This window comes from Cucurbita moschata, unplaced genomic scaffold, assembly GCF_002738365.1.
Source record: "Cucurbita moschata cultivar Rifu unplaced genomic scaffold, Cmos_1.0 Cmo_Scf00007, whole genome shotgun sequence".
NCBI lineage: Eukaryota > Viridiplantae > Streptophyta > Magnoliopsida > Cucurbitales > Cucurbitaceae > Cucurbita > Cucurbita moschata.
In genome coordinates this window covers 2,019,254-2,043,750 of record NW_019268523.1, presented here as the reverse complement: position 1 = coordinate 2,043,750, position 24,497 = coordinate 2,019,254, and the positions used below count along the sequence as shown (strand labels likewise).

The following is a 24,497-nucleotide window of genomic DNA, read 5'->3' as shown; positions in this document are numbered from 1 at the left end:
TAATAAAACTTTTTTTTTACTCTAATGAATTAAATCGATTAATTTAATTTTTAATGTGAAAAAATCATTGTTTCACCTGAAAAATTATTATTTCACAAATGATTGATGATAGAAGTCCCACCTTTCTCATTTGTAGGGAATGATCATGTATTTACAAACAATTATTAGTTTGAGGATTTTTGTAAAGCCCAGGCCTGGAAAACCCAAATCGAAGTAATGAGAGCTTATGCTCGTGAACAAAGAATACTCTCTTTATTCGTTTGAGGTTTTTTGGAAAGCTCAACCTTGAAAACCCAAATCGAAGTCATGAGAGCTTATGCTCAACGTGAACAATATCATACCAGTGTGGAAAGTTGTATTCGTTTAACATGGTATCAGAGTCAGACCTGGAAAACCCAAATCGAAGTCATGAAAGCTTATGCTCAACGTGAACAATATCATACCAGTGTGGAAAGTTTATTGGTCTAAATGGTATCAGATTCATGCCCTAAACTTAGTCAGGACAATAGATGGGTAAATTCTCAAACGTCGAGTGCAGAGTCATACCCTAAACTTAGTCGTGCCAATAGATTGGTAAATCCTCAAATGTTGAATGACTCTAAAAGAGAAAGGATGCCAATAGATTGGTAAATCCTCAATGTTGAACGACTCCAGAGAGAGAAAGGAGGCTCAGTCATGCCCTAAACTTAGTCGTGCCAATAGATGCAAATAGATTGGCAAATCCTCAAATGTCTCCAAAAAGAAAAAAGGAGTCAAGCCTCCTCGAAGGTACAAAGGCGGTAAAAAATGACTAAGACTCCAAAGGAGTCGAGTCGAGCCTCGATTAAGGGGAGGCGTGCTTTGTTTGAGGGGAGGTGTTGGATGATGAAAGTCTCACGTCGGGTAATTTAGAGAATGATTATGGATTTAGGGGAGGCGTGCTTTGTTTGAGGAGAGGTGTTGGATGATGAAAGTTCTACCTCGGCTAATTTAGGGAATGATCATGGGTTTATAAATTGGAGTCGAGTCTCGAGTATCGATTAAGGGGAGGCATGCTTTGTTCGAGGAGAAGTGTTTGGAAGATAAAAGTTCCACGTCATTGTTTATAAACAAAGAATACTATTCACGTCATCAAGGATAATGAAAATGAAGTACAATTAAAATTAATTCTTAAAACAAAACGTATGTAATTAAATAAGAATTACAATAATGTGTGTATAATTTAAACCAGAAATTCAAAATAGAGACAAATTATATGGACTTTCCCACCGACGGTCAAGCACCCAATTCTGAGAGAGGCCACTCAACGAGGACGGGAGAGGAGATTTAAAGAGAAAACAACGGAAACCGACACAAAACAGGACACATAATTGATTGCAACTATTAACAAGATGATAATGGTTGCCTTCTGTGGCGCCTACAGCAGCTAACCGCACCATTCACTTGCCAGATTTCTTAACAGCTGACTTGGTGACCTTGGCACCGCTTGGATCCTTCTTTTCCACGCTCTTGATAACACCGACGGCCACTGTTTGACGCATGTCCCTCACGGCAAATCGTCCAAGTGGTGGATATGTGGCGAATGTTTCCACCACCATGGGCTTGGTGGGGATCATCTTAACAAATCCAGCATCGCCGTTTTTCAAGAACTTGGGTTCTTTCTCGAGTTCTTTACCGGATCGCCTGTCAATCTTGGTCAAAATCTCAGAGAATTTAACGGCAATATGAGAGGTATGGCAATCAAGAACTGGGGCATAACCATTTCCAATCTGCCCTGGATGGTTCATGATGATAACTTGGGCAGTGAAATTGGCAGCTTCCTTGGCGGGATCATCCTTGGAATTTGAGGCAACGTATCCACGCTTGAGATCCTTCACGGCAACGTTCTTCACGTTGAACCCCACGTTGTCACCAGGGAGGGCTTCTTGGAGAGCTTCATGGTGCATCTCAACAGACTTTACCTCAGTAGTCAGTCCAGAGGGGGCAAAGGTGACGACCATACCAGGTTTCAGAATACCTGTCTCAACACGACCCACTGGTACAGTTCCAATACCTCCGATCTTGTAGACATCTTGAAGTGGAAGGCGAAGGGGCTTGTCAGATGGTCTCTTGGGCTCCTGGATCAAGTCGAGGGCCTCAAGAAGGGTTGGGCCCTTGTACCAGTCGAGGTTGGTGGATCTTTCAATCATGTTGTCACCCTCAAATCCAGAGATGGGGACGAAGGGAATTTTGTCTGGGTTGTAGCCAACCTTCTTGAGGTAGGAAGAAACTTCCTTCACAATTTCGTCGTATCTCGATTTGGAGTACTTGGGAGTGGTGGCATCCATCTGTCACAAAACACACTTAGTCAGCAAAGTTACTCATAATAAATGAACGGGAAGAATACAAAATTATAATGAACAACATTACCTTGTTGCAGCAGCAAATCATTTGTCTTACACCAAGAGTGAAGGCAAGAAGGGCGTGTTCACGGGTCTGCCCATCCTTCGAAATACCAGCTTCAAAACCTCCGGTAGTAGAGTCGATGATAAGAACAGCACAGTCGGCCTGGGATGTTCCAGTAATCATGTTCTTGATGAAGTCACGATGGCCTGGAGCATCAATAACAGTGCAGTAGTATTTGGTGGTCTCGAACTTCCACAGGGCAATGTCAATTGTGATACCACGCTCACGTTCAGCCTTGAGCTTGTCCAACACCCAGGCATACTTGAAGGATCTCTTGTTCATCTCAGCAGCTTCCTTCTCAAACCTCTCAATAACACGCTTGTCAATGCCTCCAAGCTTGTAGATCAAATGACCAGTGGTGGTCGACTTGCCAGAATCGACGTGGCCAATGACCACAATGTTGATGTGAACCTTCTCCTTACCCATACTTGAATCTCAGCAAAAAATAAGAACCTGTTACAAAATAAAAACAGGATATGAAATAATGATACGAATATAAATCAACCAAATAACACTCTATAATGAAGAAACCTAAAGATAATACATACATCTTAATAGATGGCTCGGATGATCCAGAAACCTATATTTTTAACAATATAAACATACTTCATCGACTAAATCCTTAAACAAGAGCGCGGGAGAAGAGGAAATTACTTATCCCATTTAGTAGCTACGCAAGACGTAAGTTTAAATTATTAAGAACATACGTTAACATCAAAAAGAGATTTCAAAGACATATCGGCACCAGTGTTTCTAAATCAAGGACACCCGCCATAAGATCAATTACAAAAACAAATACGTTACGTACTCAGAATCAGAGGGAACGACGCAAGTGCATAAGCAACGTAAACATCATCAGGTCAAAGCGATTTCAGAACGAGAAAAGTATCCAAATATTGTGTAAGAACATCTAATTTTCGATCGTAAATTAATAACATCTACTACGAATTCTCATCATTCCAATGAATCAAGAGGAAGAAATTACACAAAACAAGCACTAAAAACGACAAAATTAGAATAAAAAGAGTCAACTGGAGATCTCGAACCACATGTGATTTCAGAAATCGAAGCAAAGATTAATTCAATTGAAATGGATCATAACCCACACGTAGAGATAATAACAAGGTGAATATATCTAAAGAAGTGGAAGAATATACAGAAAAGAAGAATCGAACAGGAGTAAGAAGAAGGACCTGCTGTTAAAACCTCGCAGCGACTGCGAGAGAGAACAGAGTGAATGGGTAATGCTAGATTGTTGGCGCAAGTAGGGTTCGAACCTTGAGGAGCTTTAAATATACTGTCTCTCAATTCTCAGTTGACGAAATTACCCCTTTAAATATCTTAAGTTTCCAATTGTGGGCCCATTTCTCTCTTGTCCTTCGTCCATAAACTTGCTATGCAAGAAAATGGTCCCAGCAGCCTCGTTGACTTGTGCTCAATTATATTAAATTTTATAAAAATTTCAAATTACAAAATAATAATTATTAATAATAAAAGAGAAGAAAAATATATATATATATATATATTATTTTTACTCGTAAACTTATTAAGTTAATATCTCGGAGATGGTAGGTAAGGAAGTAAAGTATAACCACCCAAGTCCGCCGTTAATATATATTGTCTGTGTTTGGCCTGTCATATATTGTCTTCAGCCTCATGATCTCACAATCCACACCTCCTCCAGGAGCGCAACATCTTCACTGACACACCGTCTCGTGTCTAGCTCTGATACCATTTGTAACAGCATAAGTCTACCGTTAGCAGATATTGTCCACTTTTACTCATAAACTTATTAAGTTAATATCTCTGAGATTGTATGTAAGGATGTAAAGTATATAACCACCCAAGTCCGCCGCTAACATATTGTCTATGTTTGGCCCGTCATATATTGTCTTCAGCTTCATGATCTCACAATCCACACCTCCTCAGGAGTGCAACATCTTCACTGACACACCGCCTCGTGTCTGACTTTGATACCATTTGTAACAGTATAAGCCCACCGCTAGTCGATATTGTCCACTTTTGTCCGTTACGTATCGTTATCAGCCTCACAGTTTTACAACATATCTACCATGAAGAGATTTCAACACTCGGATTGTTTTGTTCCCCTCTCCAACTATTGTGGGATCTCACATAAAGTGAGAAAGCTGTTGAGATACGAGAAAACGTTAAGTATTTAAAAATTCATTCCAAATCAACCTTAAAATTTGATATTCACAACAATTTTATTATAAAACATATGAGTAGTGATGAAATATGCTAAAACAACTCATGTTATTAGCGAGAATAGTCTCACTCTTAGAAGTATTAAAAATTAAACAGATAACGTGATCGTGTCGTAAGAGAGTATTAGAGCTATTAAGTGTCGATTTCCATTAAACTAAATCATCGTTCAAAATTAAAATTTAAGGATTCAAAGATGGATTTGAATTTCTTTCATTTGCCATAAAAATTCAACCTTAACCCAAAAGACCATTTCCTATGGAAGAAATACTTTAAAATCTTTGAAATTTGACTAATATTCTTTTTCTTTAGTCCAAATCTAATTTGAAAATTGGTTTGCGTCAAAATATATAATATAGTCTTTTAAACTAATAAATACGTTATCGAATATTTAATTTCACTTCTACTCCATTGTTTAAGTTATTTAAATCATTAAATATATGGTGAGTTTATGTATATTCTAGATATTAAATTAACGTAAAAAATAATGTATTAAAATATAAATGGATCATATTTTTCAAAATAATCAATCGAAAATAAAGAATTTTTTTATATATATTTTAATTGACATTGAAAAATACAATAAAAACATTTTTTTAAAAAAAAATCAAAAGTATGGTTTTTAAATAAAAAATAAAAAATACTATTAGATTTTCAAGTTATCGTGACTTTGCTTTGTATTCCCCCAAAAGGTCTCATAGCAATGGAGAGAGTATTCCTTGATTATAAATCGATGATCATTTCCTAAATTAGCCGAGGTGGGACTTTCATCCAACAAACACGACCAGAAGAAAAAGAGAGAAAAAAAAAGGAACACAGGAAATTACATAGATTAAATTGAACGATTTATTGTTATAAAATATTTACTTACTATATAAATATATATACACACATTTATTTTATTTATATTTAATTTCATAATTATTAGTTTAGATATTTATTATCGAACCACACTAAATAATAATTTTTCACGTAGTTTTTAATGGAGTATTTGAAAATAAATAAATAAATATTTTATTTTTATTAAATATTTAGAAAGTAATAGTAGTTGTTTGGATTAAAAATTTACAATCTAATGAATATCCTTATATTAAATTATTTTAAAAAATCAGGTAGGAAAAAAAGAAAAGAAAAAAAGAAAGAAGTTACCGTCTAAATTGTCGCATGAGGCGAACTTGGTCTGCAATCCGCCTGAATTTGAAATCCCTTTCTCCGTCTGCGCTTCTAGAAAGTCCGCACGACCAATGAACTACCCACACTTTCTGTTTCGTCTCTCTACCAATTTGTGGCTGAGCCTATAAGATCCCCGTGAATCAAATCTATTCAACTTATGGATTTCAAATTTTTCTCTCATGATCTGCTAGTTTTCATCACGGTTGATCATCATCAATCGGCTTCAATTTGCATTTTAGCAGAACTTAGAAATGATAGTTGCTAAGGATTCTTACCGAGGAGAAGATGCTTCCATCAATGAAGATCATCCATATCCGCATGATGAAGAAGCCGAAGAAACGCTCTCTTTATGCGACCTTCCAATTTTCAGCGATGAATCAAATTGCGACAAGCAGGATCGGAGCGCTTCGTTTGACAACGAAGATACATTCTTCGAGTTTTTCAGCGATAATTACTCTGTTTCTGATTCGACTTATTCAGGATCCGGTGACATAATTTTCTGCGGGAAATTTATACCTGAAAAACAGCCGAGCGAATCACAAAACACAGAGAGAATTGCATCGGAGAAATTTTCCGAAAAGAATTGCCAATTTCGAACGAAATCACACTCGTTCGACGCTAAAAAATCGTCTGCAATTGACGCAAAAGGTTGTGAAATCGCTTATGCTAGCACAACGAGACGAGTTAAAAGCTTCGATCCACATACTGTTTCACTGCTGAAGAATCCTGAGTGCATCAAGCGGAAGAGAACCAGGAAAATGGAGAAATACGACTTACCGGCGGAGAGAGCGATGATAATGGAATCGTGGCCGAAGAAATCGCGCTGGTTCTTGTTTCTGTTTGGTAGCATGAGGCTTCCAAAGGAGATGGAACTGAGTGAGATAAGGACAAGGCAGCAGCGGAGCAGACGCCCGGCGATGTTCTTGCCATCGGAGGAGAGGACAGTGGGCAGAGGAAGCAGTGGAAAGAAGACGACGGCTCATGTTATGTGGAAGGTTCTTAGGACATTGGTAATGGGCTGTAGTAGCAGCGATCAAAACGTCGTCGTAAACGGTTCCTTGAGGCCCATTCCAGTGGCGTGGGATTAGAAAGTGGAAAGCCGGTTTTGGAGATGCTTTTTACATGAGGATCGTCCTAAATTATATTTACTTTTTTTTTTCATTCATTTCTTTTTTGTGTAACAAAATCAATTAATATTCAATAACTAAAATAAAATATGATTAAGAAAAAAAAATATTAATTTCTATATTTTAAAAGAATTCTTATATGATGAAGATTGCAATAATAACTCTTATGAGCTAAGAAAATATTTAAGCCATAATTATGATTATAATATTAAAAATTATCGAATTATTTTATCCCAAAGCAATATTTATTATTATTTTTACCCATATTGGTTTGATCATTTATTCAAAAAGTAAAATATTAATTTATTAAGCATTTATTCATTTATTTTAAATTTATTTATAAAAACTGTTGGAGAATATATAATTAAAGAATGAATAATCGATATATAATCCCCTTAAATCCTCCAAAATTCTGTCTTCACAAACATAAAATACAATTTATTGACGAACAGTATGGTTATGTTCACAAATAGGTTGCAATATTTTTAAAAAATAGTATAAAATTATTTTTAAAAATTGTATAATAAAAAACCAAGAAACATATGTTCATTTAAAATAATTCTACGAACCAAACAATAAACATAAAGCAATATCTTCATAATAATTCGACCAAGAAAATAATAAACAAAGCACAAAATTCAGAGTTTAGGGTTGAAGGTGTAGGGTTTAGGGTTTAGAGTTTAAGGCCGGCTTAGGGTTTAGAGTTTAGGGTACCCATCATAGCCAATGTAGTAAGAAAGGTTATGGCTCCTCTTCTTTTAATAAATTTGGTCCCTTAAAAACTTAAAATTACAAATTTAGTTCTAAGATTTGGAGTTTCTAAAATGTATCATTAATTTTTAAAACTTCAGACAATATAGACACAAAATTAAAAGTTCAGAGACTACACGGAGAAATACATACATACTCCGATATAAAAGATATGAAGAATGACTTGTAAACAAAATTGATATTACCCCAAAGACCAGAATTTCAATGCCCTAACTAATCTAAAAGTACAATTCTAATATCTAACTTGTTGGCTCCTGATTAATGTGATATAGATCGATTTCTGAAATTACCAAAGGGCTAAAAAATCTCACAATATTTGGAGAAAGATGACTGATAAAAACCTGTTACCTCGGAATAGAAAATAAACTCGACCGCGAGCGAGTCCTCAAGTTTTCCTCTTTTTCGCTCGTTTCTTCTCTGGCTGTACTTTGCCATTAGTAGCCGATTCAATTTGGTTGTTGTTTTCAAGCTGTTGTCTTTTCTTTTTGTTCTTGTTGGCTCCAGGTAACTACAAAACCGGCTTTGGTAAGCAAGATCATAACTAAGAAAACATATTAATGTGAGAAAAATCTATTAATATTATCAGTTGATGCAACAAATTCAATGTTTTAAGCATGAGAGGAGTAGTACCTTTTTATCCAGAGACATGTGCCTGGATGCAGCTTTGTCCAATACGCTTTTGTAATATTGTGTAAACGGAGCGTTGCTGTTGCATTTCTCTAGCTGCAATCGTCACATAATGCAAATGATACGTGTCGGTTGCTAGGAGTGAGAAACCGAAACAATTAAACAGTAAGAAGAAAAGAGAAGGAAACCTGAAGAAATGATTCAACAGCTTGCTGATCTTTGGGTGAAAATGAGACTTCATTTCTCTTTTTTTGCACAAAGTCGATATTCTGCTCAACCTGAATGGCAAACAAAAGGTCTAAGAATATGTAGAGCATGAATAGATAGAACGTAGGATCGACACGATTCAAACACAAAATACATTCTTTACCTGATCAATAAAACGCTTTACCAATCGCTTGAGGTTCTCGGTTGTAGTTGTCGCATGAAACTTCTTGAATTGAGTAAGTGGAATAGTAGCCAGTTCAGGGAAAGATATACTGTAGCTCCATTGAGCAAAGTGAGCTGAAAGAAGCTCAATGGAAGATAAAACACATTCCTCCATAAAGTTTCGCGACTTCAACCAATTTTTTGGCAGCTGCATTAATAACGTAGAAGAGAGATTGAAATTCACGCATTTAGCAAAACAATGGTTTTATTTCTTGATTAAGTGAACAATGTGTGAGATCCCACGTGGTTGGGGAGGAGAACGAAACATTCCTTATAAGGATGTGAAAACCTCTCCTTAGCAGATGCGTTTTAAAAACTTTGAAGGGAGGCCCGAAAGAGAAAGCCCAAAGATGACAATATCTGCTAGCGGTGAGCTTGGGCTGTTACAAATGGTATCAAAGCTAGACACCAGGCGATGTGCCAGCGAGGAGGCGGTGTTCCAAAGGGGGAGTGGACAAGAGGTGGTGTTCCAACAAGAATGTTGGGCCCTGAAGGGAGGTGGATTGTGAGATCCCACATCAGTTGGGGAGGAGAATGAAGCATTCTTTACAATGGTGTGGAAATCTCTCCCTAGTAGACGCATTTTAAAAACCTTAAGGGAAGCCCGAAAGGAAAAGCCCCAAAAGGACAAAATCTGTGAGCGGTGGGCTTGGGCTGTTACGTAATGCATCATTGCATAATCACGAAATACATGAACATTCATATGTATATATAAAGCATAAAGGTATAACCTGTAGGGCAGACAAGTGGTTGAAGTGAGCTCCTGGATTCTTGCCCTCTTTGCCGGGTATATGTTCCAAGATATCCAACACTGTCGATGCAACAGGAATAAAAATCCCACTGGAGCTAGAAAGATAATTCAACCACTGAATGCATTTAATTCTCAAAGGTAGATATCTAGGGCCAGGAAACAATGCGGCTACTCCATTTATAATCTGAATAATATTGTAGAGCAGTGTTTGGAAATCATAATCCTGGAAATTTGCAGCAATGAACTTGACCCAGAGATCAATGCAATTGATATATTGCCAACTGCACATCATCTTGACAGCTTCCTGCAAAGAGAAGTACAGCCATGGAGAAAGTCTTGTAAATGAAAATAGGCTTCTAGTAAGCTTGAACAAACAATAATACATTTAAAGTTCTTGACTCAAGGAAGCAAGATAAGGAATCCTGACAGCTTACTTGCTTCTTTGTTCGAAAACCCTGATGCAGTATCTTGGTAAGTTGTTGGATTGAAGCCTTGGCTCTAGTAGTAGTTCTATGGACATCAAGAGAGCATAACTCAACAAAGGAGTCTCTCAGAAATTGCATATGTTTATGCAGAATCGGCTCTGCAAATTTGCTGTTAGCAATGAAAGCCTTGTACATTTTAATCCAGCAGGAGTCGAAGCCATTAGAACCAAGCATAGAACTCAAGTCTCGTATTATGAGAAATGAGAGGGACGAGAGCGTTCCTTCACCAGTCGCCCACAAATGAACTGCAATCTGCATCAGTGGATTCTTATATTTTAGTGGCATGTCCTTTTACATAAGCGGTACGAGACAAATGAGTATATAGGATTAACAGGCTACTGGTAGCAATGAATGAAGAACAATATACAGGACCAAAATATGGTCGCCTCCATGTATGGTCAGGAAATATGAGAAAATTTTAAAATTTCTTGGTGTGAGCTCAAATTTGAATGAAATTAAATGGAAACTAAACCTGAGAAAGGTAGATATGTCCATACTAGCTTCAAATGCATCAAAAACAGTAACAAGGTAAGAAAATCAATGTAAAACGTATACATGCCTTGATGAGCCGCCGCTGTAGAGAAGGGAAAGCTGCAAAAAATATTGTGGATGCTCTTATTCGAGCCAAGGCAAACCTCAATATCTCAGTTTCTGAAGCGTCATTCAAGAGAAATAAGCAACTCCTTAAATATGACTTGATTAAAGGCTTGACCGCTTTCCATTTTTGGGTGTTCTTCATTTCTAAAATTGTTTCCTTCTTCACTCTGGAGTTCGTGAGTCCTAGATGCTCCCTAAATAAATTGTCAGCCTCACCGAGTGTGAAGATTAATATCTTGGAGAAAGTTTCACTGTTTCCAATATTATAACATCTGACAGCATCTGCATTGCTTGCTGCTTCAGATCCGTAATGACATGCAGCTCGATACCCGTTTATTAGACTGGTAAGAAGAGACAAATCATGCTTGTTCTTAACTTGATCACACAAGGAATCGACAACAGAGCTACTCAGCAAAAAGCCTTTATTAGAACTATTGCTCTGTTCTTCTCCATTTAGACCATCATCATTGATGGTTTCCTCATCAGAACTCTGTGCACGGAAAACATTGAGAGAAGAGGAAAACAATCAGATGGAAAAGGATTTAAAAAAAAGACATTAAAACATAATTGGCTAACAGTACTCGTTTCAACACGATTAAAGTTTTATAGAGTACTAAATTAATAGATAAGGAACAAAGAAAAAGGGAGGAATTTAATAAACCTTAAACAAATCATTCATAAATAAAATTCAAGAAACATAGCACTCTACATATTACTTACAGCGTCTTCGTCTCTGAAAGGTGTAACTGCCTTATTATTGGTTTCCAGAAACTTCAAGAATCCTGGATCCTGAAAATCTTCCAAGTAAAGCAATAAATTAAAATACCCAGTAATAGAGTGAAAATTAAACAATCGTTATAAGATGAAAAGAGAAGGGAAAAAAACGCCACCGGCAACTCAAGCTTCAAATGATTAAACAGTGTTGGTGAAAGCATTGAAAATTTACATAAACCCTCTGGAGATCATTAAAATCAATCATAAATCTTAGTCCAAATTGTGATAAATGATTAATTCATTCAAAAAAAGCATAAACGCCTGTACTTAATGATGCCAAGCACCCAGTATCGGAAATCAGCCGCTAGCTACAGATATTTAAAGTCCAGAAATAATGCAGAGCATTAAACACAATGCAATGCTATGAATAAGAAATAGAAATCTTTTGCACATCCCAAATTTCATGTAGACCTAGGATTCATTTGGCATGCATTTTACTTGCCCTGGCATTTCTTATCAAGTGGAGACGGAGATTAAATAAAGTACAGCATTACCTTTTCTTTCAACCTATTCAATTGCTTCGTTTTCTTTGTGACTTCTGAAAGAATTTCTTTGTTCTGATCCGATAAATGGTTGGGACTAATCATGTCTGCAAAATATCACCAACAATTGACGACAGGATCAAAGGAAGTATCAGGATAAATTACAAGAAATTATTCACTATAGATAGCATGGAGGTAGACTCACCAGTGCCGCCTTCTGAATTATTGTCAATTCCATTTTCAGCAGTGTTAAACGAGCTTAATTCCTAATTGACAAATAACGTTAGAAATGCAATGGCCCAATCAAATAATCATAAATCATATCAGCAAAACTCGGTAGAAACCTCTGAGATGTATCCATCGCTGTCAGAATCATTTTCAAGCATATCATATTCATCTTCACTGAAAATAGCATCCAAAGAAACAAAGTCTTTTGCATCAGCTTCACCATTCCTGCAAATTGAAACGTGAAATTTAAGTGAATTAAATGGATAATATAGCATGTTAAGAAATTGAGGAAGGAAAAGTCCAGACACAAGATCATATACGTTGAAACCTGCTCAAGAGAGAATAAACTAATTCGATATATATCCCATACGTGTACTGTTTTGTGGCCAAGTAAATCACATAAAAAATATTATTCAGAAAGATGATTATCAGAATGAAGTTAATGACACAGTCTAAACACAATTGAGTGAGATTGATATAAATACGAAGCTCGGAAAGAATAAACAAAATGTTTAAGCATTACATGCGACTGTGGAGCTTCGATGCATCGTCCTTTTGATTTTCAACACCGTCCTTGATCTGTTCTACGAAATTTGAAGAAAAAAACCAAATAAATAACATAAAAAATAGCTGGAAACAAAATCGTTAAGCAGCTCAAGTTTGCAAACAAAAACAAGTATACAGAGAAAAGATTGAACAGGAAAAAAAACGTGTCGAATAATAAAATATCTTTCAGAAATTAAGATTAGAACATGAATCTTACTTGACGGAGCTTTCTTTTTGAACATAGACTTCAGTTTCCGCTTCCTTTTGAGCACTGTCTGAAGATTTTTCTTCGCGAACTTCCTTGCTTTCTTCCCGAGCTTCCCCATTTCGTTGCTGTAGTACGAAGAATCAACACCAGAATTCAACTCCTCTTGTCGGAACTCCCGTAAGCACGTTGGAGGCTGGGAGGGGAAATTTCAGAGGAGGAGGAGGCAAAACTCGTTAGCCCGGCGACTGTCGAGGGAAGGGGAAGGGTTAATGTGCTTTCGGCTAGTATGAAAATGAAAACTGGGCTTTTCTACTGAACTTGGCCCATAACTTCGGCCCGTACGTGATTCGAAAGCCCAATATAGATTCAGCCCATCATAGTGGACACGGCCCACGAGATGTTCATTAGAGTTAAAAGGAAATTATCATGAAAATAAGGATGTGAAATAACACCCAAAATTATATTTAATGTGAAATATAATAAATATCTAAATTCTTTAATTTTATGCATATCTTTTTAAAATTTCATCAAATTATCCATAAATTTTTATTTCATATTTAACCAAAAAATTGTTAAGTATATTAGAGAAATTCAAAATTCAATTATATAATATTTAAAACTCTACATACAATAACATAAAAATTCACCGACTAAACCTTTAATTTAGTCTATCTAATATTAGAGAATTAATATATTTTTCTAGAGAATCAATATATTTTTTCTCATATTCCTAAAATAACTCAACAAATATTGTCTATTTTGATCTATTACGTAAAAATAACTCAGCAAATATTGTTTATTTTGATCTATTACGGTCGTCTGCCTCGTAGTTTTAAAACATAAGTTTCACACCTTTCTAATAAATTTAAACACATGCTAGTAAAGTCAGGGTTAAGTACAAAATAATAAGCCAAAAGAATATAAAGTTTGAGGCATTGGGTGGCAAAAACAAAGTATATCTCATTAATTGAACTAATTTAAGCCTTTAATTTCATTAAAATTGAGTTAAAAAAAGCATAGGCTAAATATTATTTTATTTCATTTCTCAGGCAATACCATCTATTTTTTAAAAAATAGCATTTTTTAATTTTAAAAAATATTTGAAATTATCCATTTATTTTTTATTTTTTTATTTTATTTTATAATCTACACTAACTTAATAATTAGAAAAGGATGTTTAAAATGGATATTGTTAAAGCAAAAATAATAAAAAAAAACATTATTTTAAAGGATAGAGATATAAAATGTGAAAATAAAATAAATTAAAAGATAAGAGAAAAAAAAAACTATATTAAGAACGTACGTGGCGATATTAGGATGGGCCACGTGGCTGGGTTACAAGAGCTGGGCTTAGCCCAGCAACAAGTTCTAACATTAAAGCAATAAAACTTTTTGGTCGTTTCAGAAACCGATAACAAACGGCAACGTGTCAAGTCATAATTGGTCATACTTAGTGTACACGTTACGACGACATCATGTGATTTCCCTCTTAATTTTTAAAGGACTCCCCACTTTTTCCCCTAAAAGTTCCACCAGTCGACGGCGGAGCCAGCGGCGGCGATAGCAACTTGGGTTTTGTCTTGTCTGCCTTGCCGCTGATGCTATTAAAATAATAATAGGAGTCACACAGAGCCTGAGCCCACTCGGTTTACTCCTGGAATTCTCTTCTCCCAACGCCCTACACACTCCCCCAATTCTTTTCGTTAATTCCGTTTTTGCCCTTTCACTATCTCTCTCTAACCTCGAGATCTGGGCCTTTCTCTCTAATGGTGGTTGCTGCGTTCTTTGCCTATCAATATCTTTAGGATCTAAGAGAGAGAGCTGCTGAGATTCAGAAAAGCTATGGCGCTTTTGTGCTGAGGTATTCTAATGGTTTTTGCCTTTAAATCTCGTATTTCTAATGAAATCGTTTCATGGGTTCTGTTTTTCCCCTCAAGAACTTGCAGTTTTCGACAATTTTCTGGGAGTTTTCTATGAACAATGTTATGGGTTGTTTCCATTTTGGATCTGTGTTCTAAGACTTCAGTAGATTTTGATCTGTTTGAGTTCTTGTGCGTTTGACTGATCTGTTTTTGACGATGGAATAGGAAATGGGGAAGAAGGGGGGATGGTTTTCTGCTGTGAAGAAGGCATTTGCTACTGAATCTAAGGAAAAGAAAGAGCAGGTTCTTATGGGTTGGGATTCTAATTTCTATGGATTGTTGTTTTCTCTGTGTTTTTGGTTGTTTAAGATCATGAACTGAGAGTTTGTTCTTGATTTTCACGGCTAGAAACCCAACAAATCCAAGAAGAGATGGTTTGGGAAGCCAAAGAAATTGGAGACAGCTCCATTGGATGTGTCTGTTCTTCCTATTGAAGAGGTGAAGCTAGTTGATGCAGAGAATGAACAGAGCAAACATGCTTATTCTGTTGCCATTGCCACTGCAGTTGCCGCCGAGGCCGCCGTCGCAGCCGCTCAGGCTGCGGCGGAGGTCGTTCGGCTCACTACCATCCCTAGGTACTCCGGGAAATCAAAGGAAGAGATAGCAGCCATCAAGATCCAGACTACATTCCGTGGCTATATGGTGAGTGATCTCTTTCACTTATTTGCAATAATTGATGACACTCATGGAAAGCCATAACTACCGTTAGCTGGATCTTGCAAAGTTAGAGGTCTATTCAAGGATGAATAACTGTTAGATAGAACTTAGAATTTATGATTGTCACTCGTAGATCACAAGACGACTGACCTTAGAATAGATCCGATCCGTTCGAATAAGGTCATCTAAAGTTTTACGACTATGGGTTAGAACTCGAGAGAAACAAGTCAAACTTCCAGCTTGCCATGACTTGGCATCAAATATGTGCAAATCATATACACCTAACTTCAATGCAGGCTTCAATGTGTCATTTAATGGCCTGCAGATGGCTCAAAAACAGTGATTTGAAGGGCTTTTCTATAATGGGTTTGGGACATTAAATATGGTTTTGGTAATGGGAATTTCGTTTGGGTCAGGCAAGGAGGGCGCTGCGGGCATTAAGAGGGTTGGTGAGGCTGAAGTCATTGATCCAAGGCCAGTCTGTTAAGAGACAAGCAACCACCACATTAAGATGCATGCAGACGCTTGCTCGTGTGCAGTCACAGGTGCGTGGAAGAAGAATTAGAATGTCAGAGGAGAATCAGGCTCTCCAGAGGCAGCTCCAACAAAAACATGAAAGAGAGCTTCACAGATTAACTGCTTCTGTAAGTTTTTCTGGAAACTCCTCGTGTCAGATTGGTTGTCCTATGAGTATTACTTAGCTACATGGTTCAATCACATGTGTTGGTAGCTGCTTTTTAAAACGAGTTTGTAGGGTTGAGCTAGAAAAAGTAGCTGCACCCGAGGTAGCTAGCTGTCGAGTATTACTCTTAGTCCTAAGTGAACCTCTTTTTTAGTTTCTCTTTTACAATTTTTGTAACGGTCCAACGTATTGCTAGCAAATATTGTCTTGTTTGGGTTTTTTCTTTTGGACTTCCTCTCATGGTTTTTGAAACGCATCTGCTAGGGAGAGGTTTCCACATCCTTATAAGGTCGTTCCCCTCTCCAACTAACGTGGGATCTCACAATCCACCCCCCTTAGGGCCCAACGTTCTTGCGGCCCACGGTGACTGGCTAAGCCCACCACTAGCAGATATTGTCCTCTTTGGGCTTTCCCATTCGAGTTTTACCTTTCGAGCTTACCCTCACGGTTTTTAAACGCGTCAACTAAGGATGGGTTGAGAGGTTTCCACACCCTTAAAAGAAATGTTTCGTTCCCCTCTCCAACCGATGTGAGATTTCACAATCCCTAGAGAGAATTTCCACACCCTCATAAAGATTGATTTGTTTCCCTCTCCAACCAACGTGGGATCTCACAATCCACCCCCTTGGGGTCCCAATGTTCTCACTGGCACACCGCCCGATAACTAGCTCTAATACCCTTTGTAAAAGTACAAACCCACCGCTGGTAGATATTGTCTGCTTTGAACTATTACATATAACCGTCAGCCTTGCGGTTTTAAAACGCGTCTATTAGAGAAAGGTTTCCACACCCTGATAACCGGCTCTAATACCCTTTGTAAAAGTCCAAACCCACCGCTGGTAGATATTGTCTGCTTTGAACTATTACATATAACCGTCACCTTGCGGTTTTAAAACACGTCTATTAGAGAAAGGTTACCACACCCTGATAAGGAAAGCTTCGTTTCCTCTCTCCGATCGAGATCTCACAGTCTTAAATGAATATATTGCATGCATTCTTAACCCTTGGGTCTGTATGGATGAGAATTTAAATTTTGATGTCTAAATTAGGCAAACAATGAATGGAATGACAGTACCAAATCAAAGCAGCAAATTGAAGCCAGACAAGTTTACAGGCAAGAAGCAGCAACAAGAAGAGAAAGGGCATTGGCGTATGCTTACTCTCATCAGGTTCAATTCGTTTCCATTTCTTCCTGATTTGATTATCATTTCCCTCCTCAGATCATTGATTTTCATTCTCATCGCCGTTTCCCCAACAGAATTCAGGCAAGAATTCTTCCAAATCTGCAAACCCTACATTTATGGATCCGAACAATCCCCATTGGGGATGGAGTTGGTTGGAGCGATGGATGGCCGCTCGTCCATGGGAGGCTAAGATCACCGCCGATTGTCACGATCGCGGCTCTGTCAAGAGTGCGATCAGCCATGCGACCTCGATCGGAGACATTTCCAAATCTTACTCCCGTCGCGATCTCAATCTCGACATCAAGCCATTTCCAAGGACTCCGACGAGCCAGAAAACAAGCCGAGCTCCAAGTCGCCAATCGCCGGCAACTCCTACGAAGGCGCATTCGTCGCTATCTGCAGGGAGAAAATTGAAGCCGGATAGTACAAGAGGATTCGGCTGGAGTGGAGACGCCGATTCCCGAAGTGCATTGAGCGTCAAATCGGAGCGGTACCGGCGACACAGCATCGCCGGATCATCCGTGAGAGATGATGAAAGCTTCACGAGTTCGCCGTCAGTTCCAAGCTACATGGCGTCCACAGAAGCAGCCAGGGCAAGGTCCCGGTTGTCGAGTCCAATGGGAACGGAGAATACGGCAGCGACTCCAGATAAGGCACCAGCCAGTGGCGGCGTAAAGAAACGGCTCTCGTTCCCCGCCTCGCCGGCGAACTCGAGGAGGCACTCTGGTCCGCCGAAAGTAGACACTAACCCGATCAAGAATGTTGCAGACAGAGATTTCACCGGCGAGAGCCGGTAGTTGAAGATGAATTCGGTAGTGATTTTAATCATTTCTTAATTGAAGAGGTATATAGTTTGTCAGGTTATTTACTTTCTAGAGTTTGTGTGATCGCATCTAAAATAGAAGGATTTATTATCTCTTGTTCTTCATGTTGTTGATTTCTCATTACAAATTTTAATCAAACTTTGATTTAATTCTTTCTTTTATTTCAAAATCACTAGGTTATTGGTTAATTTCGATTGATGAGTACTTCAATCCAAGACATTAATTTAATTGATACTTTGTTTATTTTATTGTAATATATAAATAGTAATTAAATATCTCAATATAAAATGTTTAAATTTTAACCGTCCATAACAACATTAATTATTTTAATATTTAAGTAAAGAATTGATAATTTTAAGGTGAGATCATATGTGAGCCCTACGCATTACAAGCATAAAATTAATTATTTAGTGTGTCAAAACAATTTATTTATGATCCAATCATAAACAAAAAAAATATACACTGTAACTTTCCATTTAAATTATTCTTTCATATTTGTATTTATTGTACGAACATTTAAACTTTTATAATTTTTTAAATTTATATGGGATGTAGAATTTGTATTTTTATGCTTTTTCTCCTTCCAAATCTAAGGAAGAAAATTGGGGTTTCTTTATTGAAAAAAATGAAAATTGTCTTTATAAAAAAAAATTTAATTTAGAAAAAAAAAAAAAGGGCCAAAATTCGTTGGCTATGACCTCTAACAAGCGGTGGTTCTTCTACTCTATGAAAAGACTTTGGTAGTTTGATGCGAAAAACAAAGCCCCAATCCAAGGAAGGAACGACTTTTTCCCCTTCCGTGGCTGAATCATACGTTATCACTTGAGCCATACCAGAGAAAACCCACAAATTAAGGTCCCTTTATTTGTTTTTTTGTTTTTTTGTTTTTTTTTTACGATTTATTTACCATAATTTTCATATTAATTTTAACTAAATATTTATTTTGAATTCAAAAATAAAAATCAAATTAAAAGAGGTTTAAAAATATATATATATTGTTTTATACGCTTAATTTTTTAAAATAATAATAAAATAAGTTCCATTCACTCTTTACTATTAAAAAATTATTTAATCCCATATATTTTTGTTAATTTCAATTTAATAATTTATTAGACACAAATTAAAAATGTTAAAATTTTCGATTTTTTAGTTGAGCTGATCTTTTGTAATTTTATTTCTAATAATTTACTTAAAAAATGGCTTGAATTTTGAAAATACTTATGGATAATAAACAAAGAAATTAATAATTATCCGACCACTTAATAATTTAACATATTTTTAATTTGATAAAATCATTTCTTTTCCACTCCAAAATTCATTCTAAAACTGAAATTTAATAATTATTATGTTATAGAATTAAGATAGAACAGATTTATATAATAAATAAGAAAATTGTTGAAAATTATTGAGAGTGAATTCCATGGAATAGATCTCATTGGTATGCAGCTTTTTGGAAAATCAAAGCAAAAGGACGAGAATTTAGAGTCAAATGAATCATCTGAGTTTACCATATCTTACTGTTATTATATTATTTTAATTTGATGAGGCGGAAAAATTAGGCGTGGAACGAAATTGGAGGAGGAATTATTTTAATCATTGTATATTCCACGTATTTGCAAATTAATTGAAGGAATATTATTAGTCAATAAATTATTTTTGTCGTATTATAGACCCTCCAATTGTTTTGGTCAGGGTAAAGCGATCAAATCAAAGTTGAAATTTGGAGTGTAGAGAAAATGTGAGTCACGACAGTCTCTTGCTGCCAGTCCTTGGCTCCCTTTCTTCCTTTCACATTTTTAGATCTTTAAAATTCTGTCCTTTCCCTTCTAATTTTCTTTTTTTCAGTTAATTAAATGTGAAGTCGGGAATTTAAACGTTCGATTTAAAGGAAAATGGGAGATGTCTCCTTCGAATTACGTTCGTGTTGGCATTCTGCTCGCTTTAATTAGCAATTTACGTAAAAATAATTATAAAAATATATGATCGTCTCGAAAAATAAATTGAAACGTACTAACAAAATGCTTTGTTTCAATGATTATTTCTGTTTCTATTATGTTTTTACTTAGAATTTAATTATCATATATTAAAATGTTTTTAAAATTTTTAATTTTGTGTCAGTTTAAAAAAAAATTATTAGGTTTTTAAATTTACAATTTTCACCTAATAAATTATTGAATTTTTATACCTAAAGTTTGACGAATATAATTTATTTATATATTTTTAATTAATAAATTTAATAGTCGTGAAATAGACCGCTTATAATCATCTCATACCAAATTTAATTTGACATTTAATAAATTAATTAATTTTTTAAAAATTCACATATATTCGTCAACCATACAAAATTAAAAATTTAAATACATAAATCATAGATTTATTAAACTTGTAATTAAAAAATAATTTTTAATTTCCAAAACTCTAAAATATAGATTAAAAACTAGAAATCCATATTTCTAAGTGTTAATAAATTTAATTAGAAAAAAAAAAGTTAAAAATTAAATAATTATCAAACAAATACCTAATTTATTTAGAATCTATCCGAATAAAAATGAGTTTAATGTGAATTTTAATTTAATATATATTTAAGAAAGGTGTGTTTTTACACTACTCTTAATTCAAAGTCAAATATGCTCATTTGATTGGTAATATATTATTTAAAAATACTTTAAATTCCCAAAATTGTTTGATCCAACTAAAAATAAATACTGCGTATGAAACTCTCCATTAAGTCAACAACGCCAATATATTTATATTTTAAACTGATTTTTCAATATATTATTTTAGCCTATAAAATTTAATTTTTAAATTTTTAAAAATTATTGACAAAATATAATAAAATTATTATTTAATAAAATTATCATATATATATATATATATATATATATATATATATACTAGTAAATAAAAATAATTAAGAAAAACGTGTCCAAAATATTCCGGCAGTTTTAATAAGTCAAGGAGGAAGAGCCCAAGCTTCCGACTATATATATGAACGTGTTTCGCCATTTGTATTCAGTCTCTTTCGTTGCTTGCTCGAGGCTATACAGCAAACTATGCAGTCTCCGCCGCCGCCGCCGCCGCCGCTGATGGTGGTTCTCAGCCCTTGCGCCGCCTGTAAGATCCTCCGCCGGAGATGCGTCGATAAGTGTGTTTTAGCGCCTTATTTTCCTCCGACTGAGCCACTCAAGTTCGCCGCCGTGCATAGAATATTTGGAGCCGGCAACGTAATCAAGTTTCTGCAGGTAAATGTCAAACCCAATTAAACCATTTGTGCAATATTTATCTTAATTTTAAGAATTATTAAGAAAAATGTTTTTATTTACGTGCATGATAAAATACATAAAATTAATCAAATTTTAGTAAGAAACACTTTAGAGATTATTAATTAATTAAGTTTAACAAAATTATTATTTTTTGTTAAAATTAGTAAAGTTTTAGAGATATATCATTATTTTTAGTCGGTACAAAATTAGGGTAAATATTGATATGTCTTGTTAAATTTATAAGGGTAATTTTTTTTTTCTTACCGATTTGTATGGTTACGGGAGAAATATAATATAATGCAGGAACTTCCAGAGAACCAGAGAGCGGATGCTACAAGCAGTTTAGTATATGAAGCCAACGCTAGGATTCGAGACCCCGTCTATGGTTGCACTGGTTCAATTTTTCAGCTGCAAAATCAAGTGAGCGAGCTCCAAGTGCAACTAGCCGTGGCTAAGGCTGAGGTTCACAAGATGCTAGCTCAACATGCAAATTTGTTAGCCCTAATGTGCACGGAAACAAGTCAAGTTCGAGTTGAAGGTCAACAAGTCCCGGTCTTGCGCCAAGACCACTTTCCATTTACTGATTTAAACCCTATTCCACATAATTACAAATCTTCCAATATTTTTTGGGACTCCTCATGGACTTCATCATAGTGTTCCATAGATCGTTCGATGCATGTTTAAAATACACGAAATGGGAGCGGTTCTCGATCCGATCATAAAGGTATAAAAGAATCTATTTTTCATTGAAATCCTATGGTTGCGAGCTGTTTTGTTAATATCCAATGAAATTCGCCAAAACGAAAGAATGATGATCCATCCACATAATTAATGTGGTTGATTGTGAAATTTCAAATAGGTTGAAGAGAGGAACGAAACATTTTTTTTACAAGGGTGTGAAAACCTCTACCTAGTAAACATGTTTTAAAACCGTGAGGTTTACGACGATACGTAACGAGCCAAAGCAAACACTAGCGATAGGTTTGAGTTGTTACCCTCGTAGATTTGAATTCTTAATTCTTTGTCAAGACTGGTTTAAAATAGTTGGTAGCTTTCTTTGGTCCGTTGACTTTTTGTCTTTTTATCGTATCTTCGTGTTTACTTTATATTAATCCGTTATTTTATTATTAAAAGCTAATTCATTTTAGGATAATTTTCATGTATTTACGTAATTAGAAAATTCCACAAAAAGAACACTGCTTCTTCTCCAAATTTTGGAAAAAAAAATAATAATAATAACATTTTCAAACGATAACTATCACTTAAAAACAAGTTTATTATTTCATAAATTTATTTAAAAATATATTTTTAGTTTTTATTTCACTTATTCGTTGTAAAAATCATATAAAAAAAATGGAGGGTTCTTATTATAAAAATTCATTTTCAGAGGACAATTTATTTTTAGGAAAATTATAATTTTTTTTGGTTAATAAAATTTAATATTTATATAAATTAGTCTGTAAAATTTTATATTGAATAATAATTAAAAAAAATGTTATATTTTAACCTATAAATTAATATACACCAATGTGAAAATCTAACGCTCCCAATTTTTAATTCCAAACTAAATATTTCACGTGTTGTGTTGTGGACCGTTCATCAATAATGAGAGAGCTAAGAGGATTGCTTCATACCATTGGATTGAAAAGCTCGAACATGATGACGTTTTTTTCATGACGTTTGATGAAACGAGAGTTTAAAAATGGTTATTCTTCATTCCCCACTAAATTCTCGATTTATTTTTGTAGAGATTGGAGCGAAAATTTCAACGGAAAATTCTTAGACACTCCACGATGATTTTTTTTCATTATATATATTAAAAATATAAAAATATTATATTAAATTCAAATTTATTTTATTAACAAAAATATAATAAAGTATTAGAGTATATTTAATAATATTTTATAAACAAAAAAAATAATATACGGTTTAATATATTTTTAAAAATTTTAAATTTCGATTTAAAAAAAACATTAAATGTAGTAATAAATGAAGTAATTCCGAAGTATAATTACGTAATAAGGCTTTATAGAGATGCTAAATTGCTAATAGCTAATCTTGAACTCGGAAGGGTAATTACGTAATTATGCAGTGGACAGAAATCCTTTCACCAGGAGGCTGTATATATATTGTCCGTCCCGGGATTCTACTTTCATTAGGGTTTGAGTTACTGCCGGTTTATCTGTTCACTCGGCATTCTCATTTGGGCGTTTCTTGAAGAAGTTGCAGCATCTTCTTAATCAGCCGTCATGGGGTACGAATTTCTCTCTTCTCTGCATTGTCTTTCTTTCATGGCGTCTTCTCTTCTTCGTCTTCATCCAATTATGTTTTCTCGAAGAAGTTGCAATCGTTCTGTCTGCTCTTTGACTGATTGCTAGGAGCCTCGATTATTATTATTATTATTTGTGTTCATATTGTTTGTTGAATCTTCATGAATAATCAAACGGACGCGGTGCTACTTTGAGCAACTCTGAAGGCGTCATTTCGTTCGGATCTTTGATTTTAGTCTGGTTGTTTGGATATTAATCTGGAAATTGTACACTAGGAGAAACGATGTTTCGAGGACTACTTTTTTTTTTTTTTTTTTTTTTTTTTTAACTCAAAAGTGGAATCGAGGCATTCGTTTATTGCCTCTCGTCAATTGAAATGTCTTGGTTTAAAACATTTACTGATACGATCTAGTTAGTTTATTGATAAATCGATAGGTTCGGAGTCGTGGACAATCTGTTAGTCCGATTCCGATTATGTGAGTGTATATGGTTAGAGTTTATTCATTAGTATCGGTGGAAACAGCTCCCTAATTCATACCCTAAGCTTGAATTCTATTGTTGATAGGCTCTCTCTCACTCTCGCTCTCGCTCTCTCTCTCTCACACACACACATTCTCTCTTCGCTTGTCCGTGTAGTTGAAATAATCTATCTGATAATACGAGTGGAAACAACTTTTGGAAATTCAAACCTCAGATACTACGTTTGGATATGTTTGTTTGCAACTTCTATTCCTAATTTCTTGGGAGTATAGTTGAGCCTAGATTTCTCATCCTAAATCTCCATATGAAGGTTCCGTGGTTATCCGGTGAGGCTCTTTATCCTCTTTTTTTTTTTTTTTTTTTTTTTGTT

The 24,497-nt window shown here is 35.3% G+C and overlaps 6 protein-coding genes across 9 annotated transcripts in view; 4 read left to right on the top strand and 2 right to left on the bottom strand.

The window, feature by feature from the left end:
• Positions 1–1,156: 1,156 nt before the first annotated feature.
• On the bottom strand, positions 1,157–3,712 carry LOC111444841 (elongation factor 1-alpha-like). Its single transcript, XM_023082918.1, has 3 exons — positions 3,618–3,712; positions 2,389–2,877; positions 1,157–2,306 (listed from the first exon to the last, which is right to left on the bottom strand). The coding sequence occupies exons 2-3, from the start codon at positions 2,848–2,850 to the stop codon at positions 1,419–1,421; spliced, it is 1,350 nt and encodes a 449-aa protein (XP_022938686.1). The 5' UTR covers positions 2,851–2,877; positions 3,618–3,712; the 3' UTR covers positions 1,157–1,418.
• Positions 3,713–6,071: 2,359 nt separating this feature from the next.
• Positions 6,072–6,908, top strand: LOC111445139. Its single transcript, XM_023083375.1, has one exon. It carries the CDS (start codon positions 6,072–6,074, stop codon positions 6,906–6,908), a length of 837 nt encoding a protein of 278 aa, XP_022939143.1.
• A 951-nt stretch (positions 6,909–7,859) lies between these two features.
• LOC111444985 (nucleolar complex protein 2 homolog) lies at positions 7,860–13,109 on the bottom strand. Of its 2 annotated transcripts, none has more exons than XM_023083148.1 (13): positions 12,855–13,109; positions 12,615–12,675; positions 12,208–12,316; positions 12,069–12,129; positions 11,876–11,970; positions 11,328–11,396; positions 10,570–11,097; positions 9,960–10,262; positions 9,506–9,829; positions 8,716–8,922; positions 8,534–8,623; positions 8,349–8,441; positions 7,860–8,226 (listed from the first exon to the last, which is right to left on the bottom strand). In XM_023083148.1, exons 1-13 carry the CDS (start codon positions 12,961–12,963, stop codon positions 8,104–8,106), a joined length of 2,172 nt encoding a protein of 723 aa, XP_022938916.1. In that variant the 5' UTR covers positions 12,964–13,109; the 3' UTR covers positions 7,860–8,103. The 2 variants fall into 2 exon arrangements, with proteins under 2 accessions (XP_022938916.1, XP_022938917.1); XM_023083149.1 differs by having other exon boundaries at positions 12,615–12,670; positions 12,855–12,974.
• A 1,332-nt stretch (positions 13,110–14,441) lies between these two features.
• LOC111444987 (protein IQ-DOMAIN 1-like) lies at positions 14,442–18,266 on the top strand. The gene is made up of 6 exons (XM_023083151.1): positions 14,442–14,706; positions 14,933–15,010; positions 15,116–15,409; positions 15,841–16,068; positions 17,156–17,275; positions 17,365–18,266. The coding sequence occupies exons 2-6, from the start codon at positions 14,936–14,938 to the stop codon at positions 18,085–18,087; spliced, it is 1,440 nt and encodes a 479-aa protein (XP_022938919.1). The 5' UTR covers positions 14,442–14,706; positions 14,933–14,935; the 3' UTR covers positions 18,088–18,266.
• Positions 18,267–21,167: 2,901 nt separating this feature from the next.
• On the top strand, positions 21,168–22,031 carry LOC111445138 (LOB domain-containing protein 1-like). Its single transcript, XM_023083374.1, has 2 exons — positions 21,168–21,356; positions 21,681–22,031. Exons 1-2 carry the CDS (start codon positions 21,168–21,170, stop codon positions 22,029–22,031), a joined length of 540 nt encoding a protein of 179 aa, XP_022939142.1.
• Positions 22,032–23,535: 1,504 nt separating this feature from the next.
• The window catches only part of LOC111444988 (40S ribosomal protein S23), a 2,832-nt gene continuing 1,870 nt past the window's right edge, over positions 23,536–24,497 (top strand). For all 3 annotated transcript variants that reach the window (XM_023083152.1, XM_023083153.1, XM_023083154.1), the window contains exon 1: positions 23,536–23,631. In XM_023083152.1, the coding sequence (XP_022938920.1) occupies positions 23,627–23,631 (5 nt within the window). In that variant the 5' untranslated portion in view covers positions 23,536–23,626. The remainder of the gene's footprint in view (positions 23,632–24,497) is intronic.

Excerpts from the sequence above, each read along its gene's own strand:
- LOC111445139 (XM_023083375.1), top strand. The coding sequence starts at position 6,072 with ATGATAGTTGCTAAGGATTCTTACCGAGGAGAAGATGCTTCCATCAAT.
- LOC111444841 (XM_023082918.1), bottom strand. The coding sequence starts at position 2,850 with ATGGGTAAGGAGAAGGTTCACATCAACATTGTGGTCATTGGCCACGTC. Across the intron at positions 2,307-2,388 it reads TGATTTGCTGCTGCAACAAG|ATGGATGCCACCACTCCCAA; the intron begins GTAATGTTGTTC and ends GTTTTGTGACAG.
- LOC111444987 (XM_023083151.1), top strand. The coding sequence starts at position 14,936 with ATGGGGAAGAAGGGGGGATGGTTTTCTGCTGTGAAGAAGGCATTTGCT. Across the intron at positions 16,069-17,155 it reads TTCACAGATTAACTGCTTCT|GCAAACAATGAATGGAATGA; the intron begins GTAAGTTTTTCT and ends TGTCTAAATTAG. Across the intron at positions 17,276-17,364 it reads CGTATGCTTACTCTCATCAG|AATTCAGGCAAGAATTCTTC; the intron begins GTTCAATTCGTT and ends TTTCCCCAACAG.
- LOC111444985 (XM_023083148.1), bottom strand. The coding sequence starts at position 12,963 with ATGGGGAAGCTCGGGAAGAAAGCAAGGAAGTTCGCGAAGAAAAATCTT. Across the intron at positions 12,317-12,614 it reads TCGAAGCTCCACAGTCGCAT|GAATGGTGAAGCTGATGCAA; the intron begins GTAATGCTTAAA and ends TTCAATTTGCAG. Across the intron at positions 11,971-12,068 it reads TAATTCAGAAGGCGGCACTG|ACATGATTAGTCCCAACCAT; the intron begins GTGAGTCTACCT and ends GATATTTTGCAG.
- LOC111445138 (XM_023083374.1), top strand. The coding sequence starts at position 21,168 with ATGCAGTCTCCGCCGCCGCCGCCGCCGCCGCTGATGGTGGTTCTCAGC. Across the intron at positions 21,357-21,680 it reads ACGTAATCAAGTTTCTGCAG|GAACTTCCAGAGAACCAGAG; the intron begins GTAAATGTCAAA and ends AATATAATGCAG.